The sequence below is a fragment of the Mytilus edulis genome, chromosome 12 (genome assembly GCF_963676685.1).
Source record: "Mytilus edulis chromosome 12, xbMytEdul2.2, whole genome shotgun sequence".
Classification (NCBI taxonomy): domain Eukaryota; kingdom Metazoa; phylum Mollusca; class Bivalvia; order Mytilida; family Mytilidae; genus Mytilus; species Mytilus edulis.
Genome location: NC_092355.1, coordinates 22,140,408 through 22,163,322, shown reverse-complemented (window position 1 = coordinate 22,163,322; position 22,915 = coordinate 22,140,408). Strand labels below are relative to the sequence as shown.

General features: G+C 32.9%; 1 protein-coding gene across 4 annotated transcripts in view; it reads left to right on the top strand.

Annotated features, from left to right (window-relative positions):
- LOC139498029 (neural cell adhesion molecule 1-like) overlaps positions 1 to 22,915 on the top strand; it is a 32,566-nt gene extending 9,651 nt beyond the window's left edge. Inside the window, exons 2-5 of one of the 4 annotated variants that reach the window (XM_071286336.1) lie at positions 12,442 to 12,723; positions 18,337 to 18,546; positions 19,143 to 19,194; positions 21,499 to 22,915. In XM_071286336.1, coding sequence (XP_071142437.1) covers positions 12,442 to 12,723; positions 18,337 to 18,546; positions 19,143 to 19,153 — 503 coding nt within the window. In that variant the 3' untranslated portion in view covers positions 19,154 to 19,194; positions 21,499 to 22,915. The remainder of the gene's footprint in view (positions 1 to 12,441; positions 12,724 to 18,336; positions 18,547 to 19,142; positions 19,195 to 21,498) is intronic. The other 3 variants (XM_071286337.1, XM_071286334.1, XM_071286335.1) reach the window with 3 other exon arrangements.

Sequence of the window (22,915 nt, the reverse complement as noted above, 5' to 3'; positions counted from 1 at the left end):
TTTGGAGTGAAATTTGATGAAAAATTTTGTAGTGAATAATTTAAAAACAAACTATACTGAAATAGAAATAAAAAAATGCATGCAGTGAAGTATTCGAATAATAATGTGAACGACCTCATATCAACAGTCCTTTATAAACAATTTCAAATTCTCCTGACCTACTGATGCATAACTAAGAGTTATATAATTATTTAGCATTGTGATTTCCCAATCTCTTAAGAATCTGTCAGCATCCTCATTAGGAGAATTTTACATGCTCGTGTATTAGGTTTAGTCCCCATTTCCATTCTTTATTATATTATATTATTTTGTAAAATGAACAAAAAATCTTCACATTATCATGTTTAAAAGTATCATATTTATTGTTTTTGCACTGTTGTTTTTAGTTTTTTAAATGATTTACAAATTAATTGACTTGAGCTTCTGTTTAAATAAAAAAGAATGTTTAAATGTTTTCAACAATGATGAAAGTATTTTCATTTTCTGAATTTAATTTAGATGAAATTTGGATTTATGAAAAAATAAGTTATTAATTGGTATTACCTAGCTATCATTTCGGCATCAATAGAACACAATAATAAAAGATGAACTGCAATTACAGTGTTATTTCCTGGATTTACATTGAGAAAATATTGTTACACCTGGGGTGTGTGGTTAAACCTTCGAAGCAGGCTGAGCTATAAATATAAATATAAAACATAGGTAATATGGTAATTTTTAATACAGGCACTGGTATAGATACATCAATAGTAATATAATATCATATATATGATAAATCTCCAATATGTGGATACATATTAACAAGAGAGATTGGTCAAATTTTAATATTTACAAAACTATTTAGTTGTAGTTATAAGGCATATAATAATTATGGTCTCAATAAAATATATATAAGTCTTGAGATTCTTACGTATGTTGGTTGAAGGAACCGCATTTAATAAAAGTTGAAAATAAATGAACCAACTACTAACGTTGTTGTCAAATCTATAAAAGATATTGTTGAAAATCTATATAGGAAAAAAGAAATAAATTCACAAACTTATAATTTCTTGAGGAATAATAATGAATCAAAACACGGACACATGTACCTTCTTCCAAAAGTTCATAAAATTAATCTAGAAATAATTAATGAGGCATTCCGAACTGGTCAAATAGTTGGAAACATAAACATTCCTTACCGACCAATCATCAATAAGTGTAACTCTCCCACAAGACGCATTGAAAGAGTACTGGGTCTAATCTTAAAACCATTATTGAAGAGGCATAACTTTTACATTCAAGATACAAAAGACTTCATTAAAAAAATAGAGTCACACGAGGTCACAAAAGAATGCATCCTTATTGCCTATGATGTAACGTCGATGTTCACAATGTTTAAATAAAAACGAGTCCTTAACCAATCAAAATATCTCAATACAACTCCTAAGACACAATTCTCCTTTTCTTGTAACAACATAAATCTTCAGAGATGTTGAAATAAGAACGAGTCCTTAAGCAATCCAAACATCTCAATATTATCTCTAGGACACACTCTTCTATTTTTGTAACAGTATATATCTTCAGAGAATCAGTGACCTATCGTATCATTAAATACATATATAGTTTATTTTCATGTATTTAAATATTTGAGATAGTCGGTCAATATTACTATTAGTTTCGTTTTGAACCAAACTATGTAGGCAAGTATCTATTTATTATTACTTCAATAGTAAAATCATACACGCATATATATACGCATAGATATTGGTAAGAAATAATTGATTTGATGATGTAATTTCACCTGGTGTTTCGGTTTAGGTTTTATATTACCTAGGCATTATCCCCATCAGGTACCCTAGCCTTACAGCAACATGATAAAAATAAACGAAAATTCTGGGGTACGACACTCGGTGAATCATCTCTCTGTTTTCTTTAAATTGACTTGCGAATATTGTGATATAGCTTAATCGCCTATATTCTATTTTAATTTAGAAGATGTTAAATATTCTTTTAAGTTCTTGTGTTTCTGGTATGCATTAATGGGTGGTTTTTGAACTTGAAAAGTTGGTTTGCTGTGCCATCATTCGAAATTAAGTGCCAGTGTTTTCTTAAAGTTTTACCCAGTTGTTTAACTCTAGGATTACATTTTGTTATGAAACATAAAGGTGGTGATTTCCCTTTCTTCCTAGTAATGTACCGTAATGTACTTTCCCTTGTTCTTTTCATTGTTGTTGTTATTAAGGGATCAATTTCGTCTGCAACATAACCCCGTTTCTGGAGTTTTTCTCTGAACAATTGAATTTGTGCTTCTATGTCCTCTACATTATTAGATGATCGAATAAATCTTATAATTTCAAAAAGTCACCAGCCTCTGACATAGAATTGTCAATATTCAGTATTTGTTTTTATACAATAGAGTTGTGTTGGCATTTTAGAACTAACCTTAACTGCATTAATTTAGACTCCCTGTATATGCTATTAGGCCAACAGTAGGTTTATGAGTAAGCCTCAGTTACCCTCTAAAAAAATTAATTTTTATTACGAATTTTATTCTTTGCACAAAGATATGAGCATTATTATGATATTCTGGTTCAATGAGTTTTCCCAGATTTTTGCCCATTAGGACTTCGAAATTCTGTGCAATTCAATGTGCACTTTGTCACCACAAGTCAAATGACACTCCCACAAGGTGAGTTAATGAGAGGAGCATATTTCATATTTTTAAATGAACATGACTAAATAATTATTCATGATTATCTGTGATCAAAATTTAAATCAATATTTAGCACTGTAATTTTTCTATATTTATTTTTAATGAATACTTGTTCAAAATTAAACAAAACATTTAACCCCCTGACATTCTACTACTTCTAGAATAATATACTATATACTCTAAAATTTCACCAAAAAAAAAATCACTCCAAAATCTCACTCCAAAAATTTCACTCCAAAATCTCACTCCAAAAATTTCACTCCAAAATCTCACTCCAAAATCTCACTCCAACACTCCACTCCAACACTCCACTCTATAAAATACATTATGCCGTAAATAGGAGCCAACTTCTTCAATAAAATCTAAATAGTTTATTATTTCATGAAACAGATAATTTCCTGTACGATGTAATATGTAATTGCTTCTACAAGAAGGAGTGAGAAATAAATTAAGTTGTCAAACAACCTGTTATTCTATTTTCACCTTCAAACATACCAAACTATGTGCTGTATGCGTTGTCATAGTAACGTATGTTTTATAAAACAAACTGACGGTAATTAGCGATGTAAACAATGTTGCTTTAACAGGTTTGCCAAAATGTCAGTACCCTAGAGAATGGCTGTCTGGTTTAAGTATTAACCACAACCTTGGCTACCCTTATTTTTTTTTCTATATCAAAGAGAGTCATGTTTTTGCTTTTTACTTCTTCATCTTCTAAATTACACTATGTTTACCTTAGATAAGGTTTAATAACTTATGTACACATTGAAAACAAGCATTCGAAGTTTTACTACTTTTAGTGCACCCAAGTCTTCATAGACCATGCAAGCTATTGTTATCACTTGCCCTCTGACGTCATCCGTCGTCCGAAACTCTCCTCTGAAAAGACAATACCAATAACAAACTTAGGGTGAATGAACCTTATGATATCATGTACACATTGTGTGTTTCTTGTACGTTAAGAAACATGACCGCCATGGCTACAAACAAAACATGAAGGTCAAATACATCCATCGTCTTAGAAACTATAATAGATATAGAGACAATTTAATTAAAATATAGAACTCGTATTTCTTTATACTTACCTCGTATGAATACGAAATCCGAGTTCTATATTTTAATTAGATTGAGAGAAAAATTAGACTGGGAAAATAATCAAAATGTGACGTCAATGACTACCTATACTTCCTGAGTTCAACAACATTATCAGATGACTCTTTAAGGAGTGATTTTCTTTAAAATAATGACTTTTGACAATTTTTTGTGTTTTATCCTATTATCTCAAAAAAGCTTTCGAATAACTATTGCTTCTGTAAAACAGTTTTGTACAAAGAAAGATACAGGTACAATCTGCACTACAAAAATAAACCTGTCATAACCGAGAATGGCTGTTCATATTATTGGTTAAAGTATTTTCTTGTTTTGTTTGTTGGTGCAGTTTCTAGGCGAGTGTCTGTATACTTTGTGTAGATTGCGGTGTTATTCAATTCATGCAACGATTCCTTATATACATTTCCGTAAGATTAAAAACCTGTATTTAACCCTTTTAAGTGACGCAGAGTGGATAAGCGACCAAGAGAGAGTTAGCGATCAATACACTGCGGTTAATGAGTAATAGTTATCCCATGAGGACGCGATGTGCCCGTGTAAGATCATCCCGATGACCGTAGGTAAATCTCACACCCCTACACAAAATGTGTACAAGCGAATTATTTTTTTGTGTTATCAGATGAAAAAAAACTACAACGTTTTGTTAATAAAGGCTTTTTTCTGAGAAGATTTCAGCCTTAAGGCTCATTCATCATAAGGAATAGAAAAATATGGCCGTGTTTACACCTCAAAATTTACTATGAGTACAGACAAACTGGTACATCTAGGAAAGTTTTAAGGCATGACAGGAACTAAATATATAAAAGTTATATGTAGTATACGTTTCAGAAAATTAAAAACTTACCTGGATTTTGATGTCTAGTTTTTATACGACCGCAAAAAATTGAAAATTTTTGGTCGTATATTGATATCACGTTGGCGTCGTCGTCTGCGTCGTCGTCGTCGTCATTCGAATACTTTTAGTTTTCGCACTCTAACTTTAGTAAAAGTGAATAGAAATCTATGAAATTTTAATACAAGGTTTATGACCACAAAACGAAGGTTGTGATTGATTTTTTGAGTTTTGGTTCCAACTGGTTAGGAATAAGGGGCCAAAAGAGGGCCCAAATAAGCATTATTCTTGGTTTTCGCACAATAACTTTAGTATAAGTTAATAGAAATCAATGAAATTTAAACACAAGGTTTATGACCACAAAAAAAAAGGTTGGGATTGATTTTTTTAGTTTTGGTCCCAACAGTTTAGGAATTAGGGGCCAAAAAGGGGCCCAAATAAGCATTATTCTTGGTTTTCGCACCATAACTTTAGTATAAGTAAATAGAAATCTATGAAATTTAAACACAAGGTTTATGACCATAAAAGGAAGGTTGGGTTTGATTTTTGGAGTTTTGGTCCCAACAGTTTAGGAATAAGGGGCCCAAAGGGTCCAAAATTGAACTTTGTTTGATTTCATCAGAAATTGAATAACTGGGGTTCTTTGATATGCCGAATCTAACTGTGTATGTAGATTCTTAATTTTTGGTCCCGTTTTCAAATTGGTCTACATTATGGTCCAAAGGGTCCTAAATTAAACTTAGTTTGATTTTAACAAAATATGAATCCTTGGGGTTCTTTGATATGCTGAATCTAAAAATGTACTTAGATTTTTTATTATTGGCCCAGTTTTCAAGTTGGTCCAAATCGGGGTCCAAAATTAAACTTTGTTTGATTTCATCAAAAATTGAATAATTGGGGTTCTCTGATATGCCAAATCTAACTGTGTATGTAGATTCTTAATTTTTGGTCCCGTTTTCAAATTGGTCTACATTAAAGTCCAAAGGGTCCAAAATTAAACTAACAAAAATTGAATTCTTGGGCTTTTTTGATATGCTGAATCTAAACATGTACTTAGATTTTTGATTATCGGCCCAGTTTTCAAGTTGGTTCAAATCAGAATCCAAAATTATCATATGAAGTATTGTGCAATAGCAAGAAATTTTCAATTGTACAGTATTGCGCAATAACAAGAAATCTTCAATTGCACAGTATTGTGCAATAGCAAATATTTTCAATTGCACAGTATTGGACAATAGCAAGAAATATCTTATTGCACAATATTGTGCAATAGCAAGAAATTATTAATTGGAGTTATCTTTCTTTGTCCAGAATAGTAGTTGAATCAACTTAAATCATTGTTTTATACAATATACAATGTACATTCACTTTTACCTCCAACTGATAAATTAAAACAATCTTTACCATTCAGTGATAACAAGCACTTAATTTTACATTTTAATATTTTATGATGTATTTAAATGAGTAGTTAGTAGTTATTGTTGCAAACTCCATTAGAAATTTGAATTGAGAACAGTTTTGGAAAAAGGGAAATGGGGGTGTGAAAAAAATGTGTGGGGGGGGGTTAAATTTTTCTCATTTCAGATTTCATAAATAAAAAGAAAATTTCTTCTAACATTTTTTGAGAGGATTAATATTCAACAGCATAGTGAATTGCTCAAAGGCAAAAAGATATTTTAAGTTCATTAGACCACATTCATTCTGTGTCAGAAACCTATGCTGTGTCAACTATTTAATCACAATCCAAATTTAGAGCTGAATCCAGCTTGAATGTTGTGTCCATACTTGCCCCAACCGTTCAGGGTTCAACCTTTGCGGTCGTATAAAGCTGCGCCCTGCGGAGCATCTGGTTTCAGTCTGCAGAAGATAGCAAAATAAACAAACACCCGAGTTTTTTTTGATACGGTCCACTCAGTTACACAGTTTAAATCACCTATTGTCTGCATATGTCTTTTGTCCATCTATTGTTCATTTAAATCAATACTACTCACAACATGTATTATATGAGGGGAGATTCTCAAACCTCTTTCCCGACTTAGTTTATTTTGGCACCTTCTGCAGGAACGAAAAAAACTGGATAGCAAAATCTGGTAAAGTTTATAATTTTCTAAAACATAAAATGCATTTAAAATTTATATATCTAGTTCCTGCCATCCCATTAAACTTTTGCAGGTGCATAGGTTTGTCTGTACTCAGAGTAAACTTTGTGGTGTAAATACGGCCATATTAGCCAAAAGGTTATGATGAACCTTAATACTATAATTTAGCGTTGCATGAAAATGATCACAGAGAAGTTTTTCTTGTAATCTCCTCTAACCTGTGGTTTTAAATTCGTAAATAAATCATGAAATCCACCAGGATCTCAATTTTCAGAAGAAAAATAAATTGTTTTATAATATCATGTAGTTTTTATGCTGTTCACTGTACTTAATTAAGAAAAGAAATCTAAAAATATATATTTTCCTTACAAAACAATCATCTTTATTTCTATACCAGATATAGTGAGGCGGCTTAGTACTGAAATTTGACAAAATCATGCAAATGGTGATACAAGCAAGGGATTTGGCATAGACGTTCATTAGAAAGTACTTTATCATATTAGAGGGGTAGCCAACATGTTTTCGATGTTTTTCACGGCGGCCATCTTGAATTCAAAATTGACATCATTTTGCTCAATCGTGGAGATTGAAAAACTGTTCTTACCATTTTCAACGCTATATATGTCATGAAAACTAGTTATATACAATAAAATTATATGAAAATATGTCAAACAGAAAACAATTGTAAAAAAAAAATCACCACTTCCGGTTTGGGACGAAAAAGTTTGTACTCTCGAGTGAAATAATAGTGGTATAGATATACGATCAAAATTTCCGTTTGATATATCGGTAATTATGTTATACATGCTGGAGGAATGATTAGTGTAATAATCTACAATATTTTCCGATGTATTCCGTCTTAACAGCTACATGAACACAATGTTGTACAGGTCAAGCCAGCTTTGTAACACTTACAATTACCAGAACAAGTTTTCTTGCAGCCACATTTCTGTAACTCCTGGCAAGCTGCAGCAATTGCTGCTAATTGTGTCCAATGAGGAATCCACATTCCATCTGTGTTCTCCTTAACCAATTCCCAATCACCAGGACTAGGTAGATGTTAATCACGTGTGACTGCCTGTCCCCATACATGGCCACCTCGGTATGTAGCTAGTTTGGTTTGATCAAACAGTGCAGCTCTAGTAGGTCAAATGGTGTCATACTGTCTTTGCTTGCGTGCAAATAGTGCAAGTCTGGATTCGTTGATGTCAAATGTTGTTGTAGTTCTGTCGTACATAACCACAACAAATGCCTCTATCAACTCCATATCAACGTCACTGACCAATACAGGTTTCTTACTTAATCGTTCAAAAACCTCGGTTACATCATTAAATATTTCCCACGTCATGCCATCTGCATATGTAATCCACCGAACGTAACAACGAATTTGTTTTCACCGTATTCATTTGGCCATTCCCATTGAATTTGCTTTGCCAAAACAAATAGCGGTTGGTCTACTGTAATCACTGGAGTTTGACCAGGATTAAGAAACGACACAACATCCCTGAGCTTATCCATCATATGTTTTATGGTGAGTTTGCTCTTGAAATAATGGCATTAAGCAGCTAAGACTCATTTCAACAGTTGGCCCGCGTCTCTCTGAAGAATGAAATAATGTACAACAATATATTCATGAAACTGGAAGATTTTTATAATATTTCATGTGATACTATACTGTTTAGAAATCAGCTTATAACCACAGTGTACCACTCTTTAGTCTTAATTAAAGACTAACCTAACATTTAACACAATTGTGTTTAGCATCTTTTTGCAAATAAATTCATATATATTTTATTTTATTTTTTGTATTGGTAATTATATTTTCAAAAAAATCAAAAAATTAATAGTCTTGTAATAAGATGGTACACCAAATTACTTATGTATTGCAAAAAAGGCCAATCAATTCTTGTTATTCATATAAATAGAACAACTTTGTTGCAGTGAGTTTGTGAATTTGAGTAAAAATATTACTTAATGATCTACTTGATTCCTAACCAACACTTATTAATGTGGTATAAAATTCGACACTACCTTCAGTAGGTCTTGCTTTGACTTTGTTAACATAGTTATTTATATATGTATACACAATAAAAATACTTCAAAAAGTGGGGGAATTGCCTCCCCTGACTCACTGCAACAACGTATGATCTGTTAAATTATCAGAAAATTATATACTATCATGCATGTTATTCAATCCATCTTGTATGGAAAAGGATTTGTATAGGCACTGCCTTTTGTCCAATCCCTTTGTTTAAATATACATTTGATATTTGAACAATAAAATATTTTGAATTGAAATGATGACCATGAAATATTTTCGGACGTAATATCTTCACTTATTAACCTCACCGTATTTAACCACTCATACTCATTTTGAAAACTCATGAATAGATAATTGTGGTTAAGAATATTAATAGTATCGTCAGGCAGAATGAGAGGTTCTGGTTTTGTTTTAAGATATGCAGGTTTTATATTCATATAAGCAGCAGGGAGTTCAGGTACCTTTTTTAGATCTTGGTTTATGTGTAGGTAATATTAACTCATCCCTTCTAACACCGATATCATCTTTAATTGGATGTTGCAAAATAGAGATTCCGGTCCCATGAAAAGATGATTTTGATGTTGTTGAGCTTGGGTTATGATCTATGTTGTCGATTGCAGCTGTGGTAAACATTTGCCCTTAAATAAAGGCGGGCATACTATACCTTCATTTAAATAACGTTCAACAACAACTTCACCTAGTACCCGATCGTAAGAGATACATAACCCACGTTGAAATAATGTATCTATAAGATGTCTTTTCCTGGTTTTTGCAAAGATTAACAGTCCAAGATACACACAAAATGGTGTCTCACGATCAGCTGAATGTCTGTGTTGTACAGTAAACTTTCGGCTGTTTGGGTGATGATTAAACATTAAAAGTTGGGCCACAGCTAAGTCAGACTTTGTAGAAACGTTGTCTAACTGCGATTTGATATGAGGTTCAGGTTCTATCATTTTCTATCATCAGAGACCAAGGATCCTGAAAATGTTGTCTTCGTTGTAGCTAATTGGCAGCAAATTATTTCGGCCGTCTTTGCCATATGCATGGTGTCGTTATAATCACAAGCAAAGGCTACAGCTGGTCCTATATCTTTTTCAAACATCAAAAAAACGTCTCTGCCCTTTAGGTGTGCTTCCAATTCTGGCATCTTAAGCAATATCTTGTCCTTCAGTCGAGTAGAATGTACCTGTGCTGAAGAAGAACCAAGCTGTGCCAATCTTTCCTCGTACAGGTTTGCCAGGTCTTCTAATCGAAACACAACCGACTCTTCAGAGTTTCTTTGAGTATCAAAAATGTATGTGACCAGCTCAGCTAATGCAGTTACTTTCATTATAGTTTCCTCCTGTGTGCAACTGCTTTCGATCTCTGTTTGTCTCTTTGATCTCTCTTTGTTATATACAGCTGCGAGACAAGACAGATGATACTTCATCTCTTGTGCTATAACATCACCACTTCTCAGCTTTGCCAACAGTTGTTTATCATGAAGAGTTGTTGCACAATCAACTAGTCGTTGGTTTAGTTTCATTGTCATTGCCTCTCATAAGACTGATAAAGGTCACTCGTTATCACAAATGAAACATTTATGCACATTTTCAACTGGATTTTGTTGTTGATCTTTAATAGAACGAGGAGTACGCCTAAAAAGTTGAGGAGACGTACCATCACTATAACGTCCAGATGGTATCGGTGACATATTGCGTTTCTGGGCTCTCTCAAGTGTAGTATTATTGAACTTTATCCTACACAAATTATGGTACTTAGCATTTCTTTTTTTTCATTGTGCTTTCAATACCCTCTCCGTGGTATCGCCGAATATTAAGAGGGATAGGAAGGGCATTTAATTCATTGATTGATGTATTAACAACAGTATTATTATAGAACTGTGTTATTAATCATGTTAATAGGGATAGAATTCCTTCAAATCAATATCCGATCAGAATTGCAAATAAAACTTCGTAACTAAAAATATGAACGGTGGATATATAAAGGCAACAGCAGTATACCACTGTTCATAACTCATCAATCCATGGACAAAAACAAAATCGGGGTAACAAACTAAAACTGAGGGAAACGCATTAAATATAAGAGGAGAACAACGACACAACATTAAAATGTAACACACACACACACACACACACAGAACAAATATAACATCAAAACCAAATACATGAATTTGGGATAGACAAGTACCGAGACACGTCTTATAACAATGAGAACACACACTCTCAAAAAGGTTAACTAGAATAAAATTACTCCCTCTTTTGGTCCATAACCTATTAAACCTAATGTAGCAATCGAAGATTAATCGAATATTTGTGGAATATAACGACTGACATTATTTGGGTTATAAAACAGTCATATTCGGGATATTCATAAAACCAGGAGTGGGTTTTCGACCGATATTTGACCGAAAGTGATACTTTATCTTATATAACAATGAATTACTCCATTTTGTAATATTTTGGATACAATATAATCAAAATAGGCCATACATATGATGTCTGTACCCTGTGAAGACGTCATTTCGAAAATCCAAGATGGCCGCCATGATCGGATGATATTTTTTCGTGGCTACCCCCCTAATATGATTATATACACCTATAGGCATGTTCTTACACAGTTTTATGCTTGTATCACCATTTGCATGATTTGTGTGGTAAGCTGCTGAACTAATATAACAAAAACAAAAAAAACCAACATCGGCACATAATCAAAGTGTTTTGGCTACTGCTGCAGTAAATTGACCACCCTGATAATTTGCAATGGTCAAAGGTTATCAACAAATATGTATAACTGCGAGTACGCTCAGATCAGTACTTAGTGGTTTTTTTTTTTGTTATTGGGATATACAAGTACCCGGCCACATCCACTCTGTGTTTTTTGTTACAGGTATTTCTATGTCTATCAATATGATTAGTAAAGCCTTTCCAACTGATTTTTATGGTTCGTTCTTATGTTGTTATGTTATCACTCATCAGTCACGCTCATATCAAAATATTAATAAAGCCAAACAAGTACAAAGTTGAAGAGCATTGAGGATCCAAAATTCCCAAAAGTTGTGCCAAATACAGCTAAGGTAATCTTTGTCTTGGATAAGAAAATCCTTAGTTTTTCGAAATATTTAAAGTTTTGTAAACAGGAATTTATAAAAATGACCACATTATTGATATTTATGTCAACACCGAAGTGTTGACTACTGGGCTGGTGATACCCTCGGGGACGATACGTCCACCAGCAGTGGCATCAATCCAGTGGTGTGAATAGTTATCAAAGGTACCAGGATTATAATTTAGTACGCCAGACGCGCGTAAGACTCATCTGCAGTGACACTCATATCAAAATATTTATAGTAAATTAGGCCGTTAATTTTCTCATTTGAATTATTTTAAATTTGTCATTTTGGGGCCTTTTATTGCCGATTATACAGTATGGGCTTTGCTCATTTTGAAGGCTGTACGGTGACATACAATTGGTCTATTGTGGAGAGTCGGCAATTGCCATCATACCACATATATACACACATTTTTAATATATATTATAGTTACAACTGTGTAACACCTGTTTGTGTAAAGTTTTCATTAAAATGTAGTTAAAATCATAAAATTTTATAACGATAACTTAACTGTGGTCAATCTTAACTAATTTCTGGCGTTTTTCATTGCAGCTCCTGAATTCGTCAAAAAGTTACCAAAAGAGGAGACAGTCGAGGAAGGTTCAACAGTAAAGTTTGAATGTAAAGCAGTTGGCTTTCCTAAACCTACGTTAAACTGGACTAAAGATTTAGAAATATTACCAGATAATCCAAGAATTACATTCCAATATGGAGAATTAGGTGAGGCATCTATAGAGATACAGAAGATTAAAAAATCGGAAGAAGGTAGTTACCGATGTAAAGCGGAAAATGCCGAAGGTTCAGCCTCGTCTTCAATATATATCTCGATCAAAGGTATCCCTCGTTGTATGTAGATGTGTTGTTTGCTGGTGTGCTTTATTATTTGCGAGTTGTGTTTTTTATTTACTGCATCTTAGTTGGCTCTTTTATTTTATTAATCGACTAGTTTTCTTTTCGTCCAATTGAATGTACAGCTTCTCTATGTTCTTTTCTGCCTTTTTTGCAAATACATCAACGCTTCTGCGCATAACAAATATTTTACTTGCTAAATTCAGATTTATTGCAATAGATATCAATGTTTATATTGTACTTAAATTTGAAAGAACCCGTACTTGTTGTTACTATTTAAGATGATACTAGCAATGACTGTAGATGTTATTTCAGATGTTCTTTATCATGCAGCTTCTTTTATATAACATATTTCGATTCACGAAGAAAGATATATGGCAAAAGGTCTATACTTTAATTCTGCAAATAATTGTTACTTGACAATATATACTGCTGTATTACACAATACCTTGCTTAGTGCGATTTAACTATCACATGATATCTGAAATAATTTAACTTGTTCTTTTCGGAATTTCACATTTCAGCCTTGCTTGACAATAGCTTAGGCGTAAACAATTTTGTAATCTTAGAACAAACCGGGAGGTGATAATGTCAGAAAAAAAGTCTTTTTAAAAGTCAATGTTTGTCAACAAATATTTTAAAGGCTATATGCATTTTCGACTGTTCAAACTATATGCAAATGGTTGTGTACTGGCTGGCTTAGCTGCTCATCCATTCCACAAGATGATTGCAGTGACCCCCCCCCCCCCCCTTCCAGTGGCAGATCCAGAATTATTCACAAGGGGGCCGCTGACTGACCTAAAAAAATGGGGGGGGGGGGGGTTCCAGTCATGGTTCAGTGATTCCCTATATAATCAATGGTATTTGTCCACGAAAGGAGGATACGGGGCGCCCTAGGGCCCTAGATTCGCATATGCCCCCTTCCCGGAAGAATGTAACACAAATTAAGGCAAAGATATTTGTAACTTTGTACCATTTAGAATGTCTTCACCTTAATTTTCAAGCCTTCAAAGCGAAACGGGTAAGCAAACGACATCTAAAGGACAGTGGGTAATCTAGCTCATTGTTCGTACACCAAAATGAAAGTAGCGTTACGTCATTGGATGGATTTTCATTATTTAAAGCGTTTTTAACCAATCGCAACGTTTTGGTTTACGTTTATGAAAATATTACTAAGAATGCATTAGAGTATAGATTCTAAAACGGTAAATAGTTACTCCCAATTAGGTTGAACGAAATATGTGTCACCCAGTGTCTAAGACCTGATGCTGGTTTGTTAATCTATTGAAATAAGGAGATTTGGTACGATTGTCAATGAGACAACTATCCACCAAAGACATAATAACTTAGAAGTTAAAGTTAACAAGTATAGGTCTACGATAGTCGTAACTTTATTGTTGTCCGTAGAATTTGAATTCTTTTATTTTTCCATCAATCAGTATTCGAAATAAAACAAAATTTCTGGTTTCCTCTCTCTACATTTTCATTGCGGTTTTATGTACAAAATTTCTATTTTCCTCTCCCTACATTTTGATTGCGGTTTTCTGTGATTGGTTTTTAAGTAAACAATAAAGTGTTCAAGACGGTAAGCTGATAAACATTAAATGGATTGATTGATGTTCTGATTTAGACAGATAAGTAAAATCACATGCTGGTAAGATAGAATTACATACGCTACTAAGTAACAAGGATATTAGATCGGTATGGTATTGAAATAGTATTGCTAATGTGACTTCATCGATTTTAGTAAGACGCGTGCATCAGCCATGTGTCGAAGAGAAAGACCTTGGAATTGTATGCATGTTCAAGGCGGTTAAATTATTTTCTTTACATATGCAACATTGAGCAAGCCCATAAAGGATGTTTAAACATAAAGTACTTTTCTTACCAAGGGAGTAACAAACTCAGGACATCATTCCGCACTCGCATTTTGACATTTGTGTGTTCAGTGAATCGTAAAATCCGGATCTATGTATATGCCGGTTCCAAGTCAGGAGCCTGTGTAATTGAGACTGAGAATTGAGATCATGTGGTTATTTGTTGCTGTTGATCATACATGTGTTTTTGTTAGGCGCCTGCGTACATGTTTAACCCCGCTTTACATTCTGTATGTGTCTGTCCCAACTCAGGAGCCTGCATTTCAGTAATTTGTTACTGTGTTACATATTTGTTTTTCGTTCATTATTTTGTACATACATTAGTTTTCTCGTTTGAATTGTTTTACATTTGACATATTTAAAGTCTCCTTTAGTACACTTTACTGACATTGTTCAAATATGTCCACTACAACAAATTATATTAATTATTCCACATTACAGACAAACATATGCTAACAAGTATACTAATTTTAATGATAATTATTAAATCTTAAGGATAGTATAACGTGCAGGTACAAATGTATATATAGTGCACATTTACTGCATGGTTCTCTTAAAAGAGAAGATTTGGGTCAAGTTGAAGAGGCATACAATATGTACAAACTACAGAAAATCTATGTGGTTCAGGGTTAATAACCACTATTGATTACTCCAATTATTCTTTGGTTTTTATACGACCGCAAAATTTGAAAAAATTTTCGTCGTATATTGCTATCACGTTGGCGTCGTCGTCGTCGTCGTCGTCGTCGTCGTCGTCGTCCGAATACTTTTAGTTTTTGCACTCTAACTTTAGTAAAAGTGAATGGAAATCTATGAAATTTTAACACAAGGTTTATGACCACAAAAGGAAGGTTGGTATTGATTGTGGGAGTTTTGGTCCCAACATTTTAGGAATTAGGGGCCAAAAAGGGCCCAAATAAGCATTTTTTTGGTTTTCGCACTATAACTTTAGTTTAAGTTAATAGAAATCTATGAAATTTTGACACAAGGTTTATGACCACAAAAGAACGGTTGGGATTGATTTTGGGAGTTTTGGTTTCAATAGTTTAGGAATAAGGGGCCAAAAAAGGGCCCAAATAAGCATTATTCTTGGTTTTCGCACAATAACTTTAGTTTAAGTAAATAGAAATCAATGAAATTTAAACACAATGTTAATGACTACAAAAGGAAGGTTGGTATTGATTTTGGGAGTTTAGGTCCTAACAGTTTAGGAATTAGGGGCCAAAAAGGGACCCAAATAAGCATTTTTCTTGGTTTTCGCACCATAACGTTAGTATAAGTAAATAGAAATCTATGAAATTTAAACACAAGGTTTATGACCATAAAAGGAAGGTTGGTATTGATTTGGGGAGTTTTGGTCCCAACAGAATAAGGGGCCCAAAGGGTCCGAAATTAAACTTTGTTTGATTTCATCAAAATTGAATAATTGGGGTTCTTTGATATGCCGAATCTAACTGTCATGACTGTGTATGTAGATTCTTAACTTTTGGTCCCGTTTTCAAATTGGTCTACATTAAGGTCCAAAGGGTCCAAAATTAAACTTAGTTTGATTTTGACAAAAAATGAATCAGTTAGGTTCTTTGATATGCTGAATCTAAAAATGTACTTAGATTCTTGATTATTGGCCCAGTTTTCAAGTTGGTCCAAATCGGGGTCCAAAATTAAACTTTGTTTGATTTCATCAAAAATTGAATAAATGGGGTTCTTTGATATACCAAATCTAACTGTGTATGTAGATTCTTCATTTTTGGTCCTGTTTTCAAATTGGTCTACACTAAAGTCCAAAGGGTCCAAAATTAAACTTAGTCTGATTTTAACAAAAATTGAAATCTTGGGGTTCTTTGATATGCCGAATCCAAAAATGTACTTAGATTTTTTATTATGGGCCCAGTTTTAAGTTGGTCCAAATCAGGATCTAAAATTATTATATTAAGTATTGTGCAATAGCAAGTCTTTTCAATTGCACAGTATTGCGCAATGGCAAGAAATATCTAATTGCACAATATTGTGAAATAGCAAATTTTTTTTTAATTGGAGTTATCTTTCTTTGTCCAGAATCAACTTAAATCTTTGTTATATACAATATACAATGTATATTCACTTTTTACTACCAACTGATAAATTAAAATAATCTTTACCATTCAGTGATAACAAGCAGTTTTTTTTTCATCTTAATATTTTATGATGTATTTAAATGAGTAGTTATTGTTGCAAAGTCCATTAGCAATTTTAATCGAGATTAGTTTTGGAATAAGGGAAAGGGGAATGTGATTAAAAAAATTGGGTTCAATTTTTCTCATTTGAAATTTCATAAATAAAAAAGAAAATTTCTTGAAACATTTTTTTGAGAGGATTAATATTCGACAGCATAGTGAATTGCTCTAAGAGAAAACAAAAATTTTAAGTTCATTAGAACACATTCATTCTGTGTCAGAAACCTATGCTGTGTCAACTATTTAATCACAATCCAAATTTAGAGCTGAATCCAGCTTGAATGTTGTGTCCATACTTGCCCCAACCGTTCAGGGTTCAACCTCTGCGGTCGTATAAAGCTACGCCCTGCGGAGCATCTGGTTTTTAACTTGCATTTGAAAAAAATATACGCAGAATTTACCTTAATTTGTTTCTAAATAAATATTCACAATGGTGAATGGTAGAGATTTGGGCAAAGTGAAAGTTTATAGAACAGAATTAAGTCCTCGACATTCAGAGCTCTCACAATAGAATTGAAGCACCAATGATTGTGTGTAAAATTTGATAGAATAATAAATTCTGTAATCAGGTGACTTCATTTCATAATTGACTCGTAGCATTTTCCTTTTTTAATTTGACTTTTACAAAGAAAATAAACAGCTGCGCCATGAGCGCATGATACGCCAGTCACATTTTCAAAGAATAAAGTTCAATTACATTATTCTTAATGTCATATTTAAAATTTATGAAATTCTATAGGTAGCTTACATCAATAGATATTAACAATTCACCAATGTTTCATGAGAATTGCCGAAAGCATTTTTGTCCGAAAACTGAAAAATCCACTTGTTATGAATAAAACCCTGTAACTCGGAAATGTAAAATCTAAAAATTTATATATAAAAATCGAAAGGGAGCTCATGTCAAATAATTCACCAAAATGTCTTGCAAGTTGGTGAACAAATTCTTGAGTTTTTGTCCAATTTTGTTTTGTTTTAATGAATAAAACCCCATAACTCGGAAACGTAAACTCTAAAACTTTTCACCAAAGTTTTATGCAACTTGGTTAAAGCGTTTTTTAGTTAATTTCCGACATGTTGACGACGAACAGACAGACAGACAGACTGACCGACAGAAGAACAACGATATATATCATAATACGTCCCGTAAACGGACGTATAAAAACACTATCAATATATTTGTACATGCTGCATGTTGACTATTAACACTGTTATACTGACTTTTGTGTTAACCTATTTACTTAAGTGGAAATACTACTGACCATTAACTACATTTGTACCAACTATCAGGAAAGGAAATGCTATACTCAAAATAATACATTTTTTAAATGAAATCTGTCCAAATACAGAAAATACTAGAAAATTAAGAATGAATAATTTCAAAAGCACCCATTTTAATTTAAAGCACAAGATTTGCATTTCAGCAATAAATGTCTCTTCAAAAGATAGAGACACATCAACTGTACAGAAAAACAAAAATAAAACTTACGTATAAATTTACATTACAGCAAAACCTAACTCACCTAAGAGGTCACAAGAGCGGGTCACTTTCAAGTCAACCTTTAACCCTATCCCAGAGAGGATAGACGAAGAGGAGAGAGAGGCAGAGGAAATCAGAAAACAACCAAAGTCACCACTCACATACTTATATGATGGGGTCACCATCAAGGCACAATCATGGCCGGATTTTCTTGGCAACTGGGCTTTCCTAGCATCAGGTAATCGTATTAGTTAAATGATATAGAAATGAAACGTTAGAAATATTTGTGTTAATTTAGTTTTCCCTACGTAGTTTTTAGTATATACCTAGCAAAATGTTTTATGGCCAATTTTGTGGGCTGTTTTGCATCAGTCAGATTACATTTAATCATTAATAAAAATTCTAGAAAACGTGAAAACGGTGTGGTTGGTTGAAATATTTATTTGAAAACATGCACATTTTGAATCTTAATATAATTAAGTGACTTTATCTTAAGGTGGTACCAAACACCCTGACTAAAATTAATTTCGATCGTTTGATTTTCATAAAATTAAAAAGAAAATTGAACCACATTCTTTCTAAATAAAAATAAAATTTCATTTGATATAAAGTTTGACAAACACTAATTCAATCATTGAGAGGCTTTTAAATATTTCCTAAAAAATAGAATGAGATTAAAACGTTCAGTTGATTTTAACTGGGTTATCTCCCTGTATATTGTATCATGTAATACCTTGAATGATCTGAAATCTAAATCTGGCATGAAGATTTCACCTTTTCTTACTTTCCTAAATATTAACAACGTTATGCACTTTTATGAACTTTCACTTTTAGAAACACAGTAGACACTCTATGAAGATTGAATTCATCTATACTCTTTCGTAAGGTCTGAGCCTGGTTTTGTTAAATGCTACTTGTGAATTTTGAACTCTAACCTATTAGTTTTAAACTCGCAGCATTTGCAGATCGCCTCGGTATGATTCTTTGCTCAGTGAAACCTGTTGTCTTGCTATTAGTTTAGTAAGTTAAAGATACTAAGATGTCCAACTTTTCAGAAATAGATATGATTGTTAATTAGGACTTCATTGTTTATTGTTACAAAATAATTAGCTATTGTAAAAATAAAGCTCTATACATTTATACTGTAGATTATTTCTGAGCTATATAGAGGATAGTCCTAGGTTGCTCGGACATCTGACGGGTCTTTTTCGAACTTGCTGGAGCTGTTGGGATCTATCAGTTCTACATAGTTAAATAATCTACATGCAAGGGGAGACAAACAAGACATGTTTCACTGCTTATATGTAGTAACAGGAGCGCAATTATTTGAAATGCATTTTCCATAGGGTACCAGTGGTGTTTCATGTTTTATTTATTGAAAAATAAAAAAAGTAGAAAAAATCGGTTGCAGTTCTGTTTACTTTAGTTGTAAGGGATGTATTGCAGCCAATAAAGTAAAACTGAGATCATTGGGAAACAGTTAACTTTAAATGCAGTTAAAATAAATTATTGGGAAAGGCAATTTATTAAAGTCTGCTTGGTAAATGCTTTGAATAAATATTTTTTCTGCACTTGGTTTAATATGAATTCACTTTTCCGAATTTTCATGTATAAGCTTTGAACTTGGCATATTTCAATCTCTGTATCATTCAGGAATCGCACATGATTTTATTCTCAGTAGCAGTTGCCTGTAAAATGTATGCAAATATTTGCGCTCTTGTAACCTTATGTTAATGTTTCGACTGTTGAAGTTTGTTATTGATAAGGGCTTGACTATTATTGCCAGGTTTGCATGGTGTTAAAGTTTGACAGCTTTAAGGCGAAGTGTTCGAAATAAATTGCTCCACAGCCTTTTAAATTCCATGTATGAATAGTGATTTTAAAAATAAACCAGAAAAGTAACAAAATAGAGGTGCGATAAAAGGGAGTAGGATGAGTGGGGTGTGTGTGTGTGTGTGTGTGTGTGACTTTAATTATTACACAATTTCAAGAGTACTAGTATTCAATTAATAGAAAATATAAATTTTATACAAACCAATTTCTACGAATTATCTTTAAAATGAAATATATACACTAAAAGAAATCGACAATTGGCCTTACAAATAATGTAAGCGAAAGCAAGTTGCTTATTTGCATGAAGCATAGATTTTAAGATATTGAGCAGAATCTCGATTACATTTTATCCGAATAATTCTATTCATTATATTGAGGCTATCTCCGATTGCTCCAACCTATGACCACAAGGAGGCGCAAAATGACTTAAGTAATCTTCATCCATAACTTCTTTTACTTGTTACACACGTATAAAAGCTTGCTTTTTTTCTAAAACGTATTTGCATGAAATGGGAATAAAGTCATTAAATATGACACCCAAATGAAATAAGTCTTCATACGTATTATTTTTACAAATTTCATAATCTGTTTTTTTTTTTAAATACAAGTATATATGTGAGACAAAAGGCTGTCTAAACTATAAGTTTCTGTTGAAATAGCAAATGAATGCATTCATAGGCTGAACATCAGTTTCAACACCTCGCCTGTTGTAACACTGGTTAAGTATGGACAATTTTGATAAACAACCCGAAGTAATTTTTCGTTTGCCTGTTCATGGCAATATCCTCGAGTAAGGAAGATCACTCGCCAAGCTTTTACCTGTCAATAGAGTGGTTCAATTCCGTACCCTTCGCCTTAAAAATACTTTTTTGTGCTTTTGCTATTATTGTCCAATACCTTTTATAACTTTGATCAGTTCAAACAGATTTAATCAGTTCTTTCTGATGTAGTATCAAATACGCAAATGAACAAAGTAGTTATATTGTATTTGGTACTATTGTGCAATAAAAAGTCGTACAAAGAAGAAGAAAAAACAGAAATTTACTTCCTAGTACCAATTATCAATTCAATTAGTTACTAGTACTTGCAAAAGAAAATATACTTCGCATATCTCACTTCGACATAACGTCACAATTAAGTTTCAGTGGGATTTTTAAACGCCACGTAATGATTGTTTCAGTTGCTGAGATGTGCTCTTGCCGTTCTTTTAAATCAATGAATCTATGGTACCCTTATAATTTTAAATTGTTGTACATATATATATATATATATATAAAAGACCGTTCTATTTGATCAAGATTTTCATTGTTCATGTTTTGTAACTTGTACCTTGATCATTGTACAATTTTATTTATAGATACCAGCAATATATACGACAACTTGGACTACATCGACGATGAAGACGTATTTTTACCTGGACTGGTAGAAAATTCGGACAACGACATTTACAACTGCGGCATGGAAATGGATTCCGACAAGGAAAATGTTTTCGGAAATGATCTTAAAAATTCCCCAATTCCGAATCTGGTTTTCGAAAATAAAAATTTGACAAACATGAAAGCAGATAAAAATTTGAACAGTTCTATTAAATTGTGTGAAGGATTAGTCAAAGATGAAAATGCAAACCATCGGTTATTGGTCGTCTGCGAGTCAAGCGATCAACACTCGAACGATAATCAAGGGAATATAGGTACCGACTCAGAATTAGGTTTTCTTGATAATGGGCATACGTCAAAGTTAAAATGCTCTGTCGAACTTACAGAGATTTCAAAAAATAATAAACAGATCAAAACAGATTTATCAAACGGAAGTTCAAAAGGATCTGGAACAGAGAAAACTGAGTCGATTAACGATAATCAAAATCATTCCAACTGCAGTTCAAATAAGTCAAAAAGCGCATGCTCGTCAGCACGTGACACAATGTCGTCGTCTCTATCGTCGTCTCAAAAACGTCCACTAATGTCGAAACAAGCATCATCACCTCAGAGGCCTTTATCAGCAACGAAAAATGTGTTAAGCAACAATTCAACAAATAATTGTGAACATGTGTACACTCTAAATTTAATGTTGTTTTGTTTACTTATTTCCGGTATAACATTTGCAGGATTATGCGCAGATGTTGCTCCATTGAACTTTGTAATTTTAATTTTTGCTGGACAGCTAATTTATATGTTGCTGAAATACCTTTGTAACTACTCGTAATTGTACACAAATGCATTATATGTAAGGGTATGAGTTACCATTTGAAGGTCTTTGTTTTTTGTATGCTACACATGCTACAAAAAGTCATATCTCAATCCAAAACTACAACAAGTATAAAAATACCATTAAAATGGATTTATAATCTTCATACTAGTATGTAGATAAACTCATTGTATACGTGGGAGTTTCTATTGTTTATTGTTACGAGACTCGATAGAATATCCATCAATTACATTTGCACAAACTCATCCAGTGTTTTCGTATAGAAAGATTGTCGAAAAGGTATTGTACTTTCAATTGTATTTTAAGACGCTGTGCAACAAAGTAAGTCAAAGGTCGATATGTAATTGCATTTCAAACATATTGTGGTTAAAACCTTTCAGTTGAAGCACACCATAATCGTGATAAAAAATTGTTGAATGTATAAAAAAATGAGGTGTTTACCGTTTTGTGTGTAATATTTCGTGTGAAATTTTTATACATGTCACAGCATTATTTTCATAGCAAAACTATAATTTATAGGTGTTCATCAGGTTGAACGATAATAATAAATTATCCAAATGCGTTTTCAA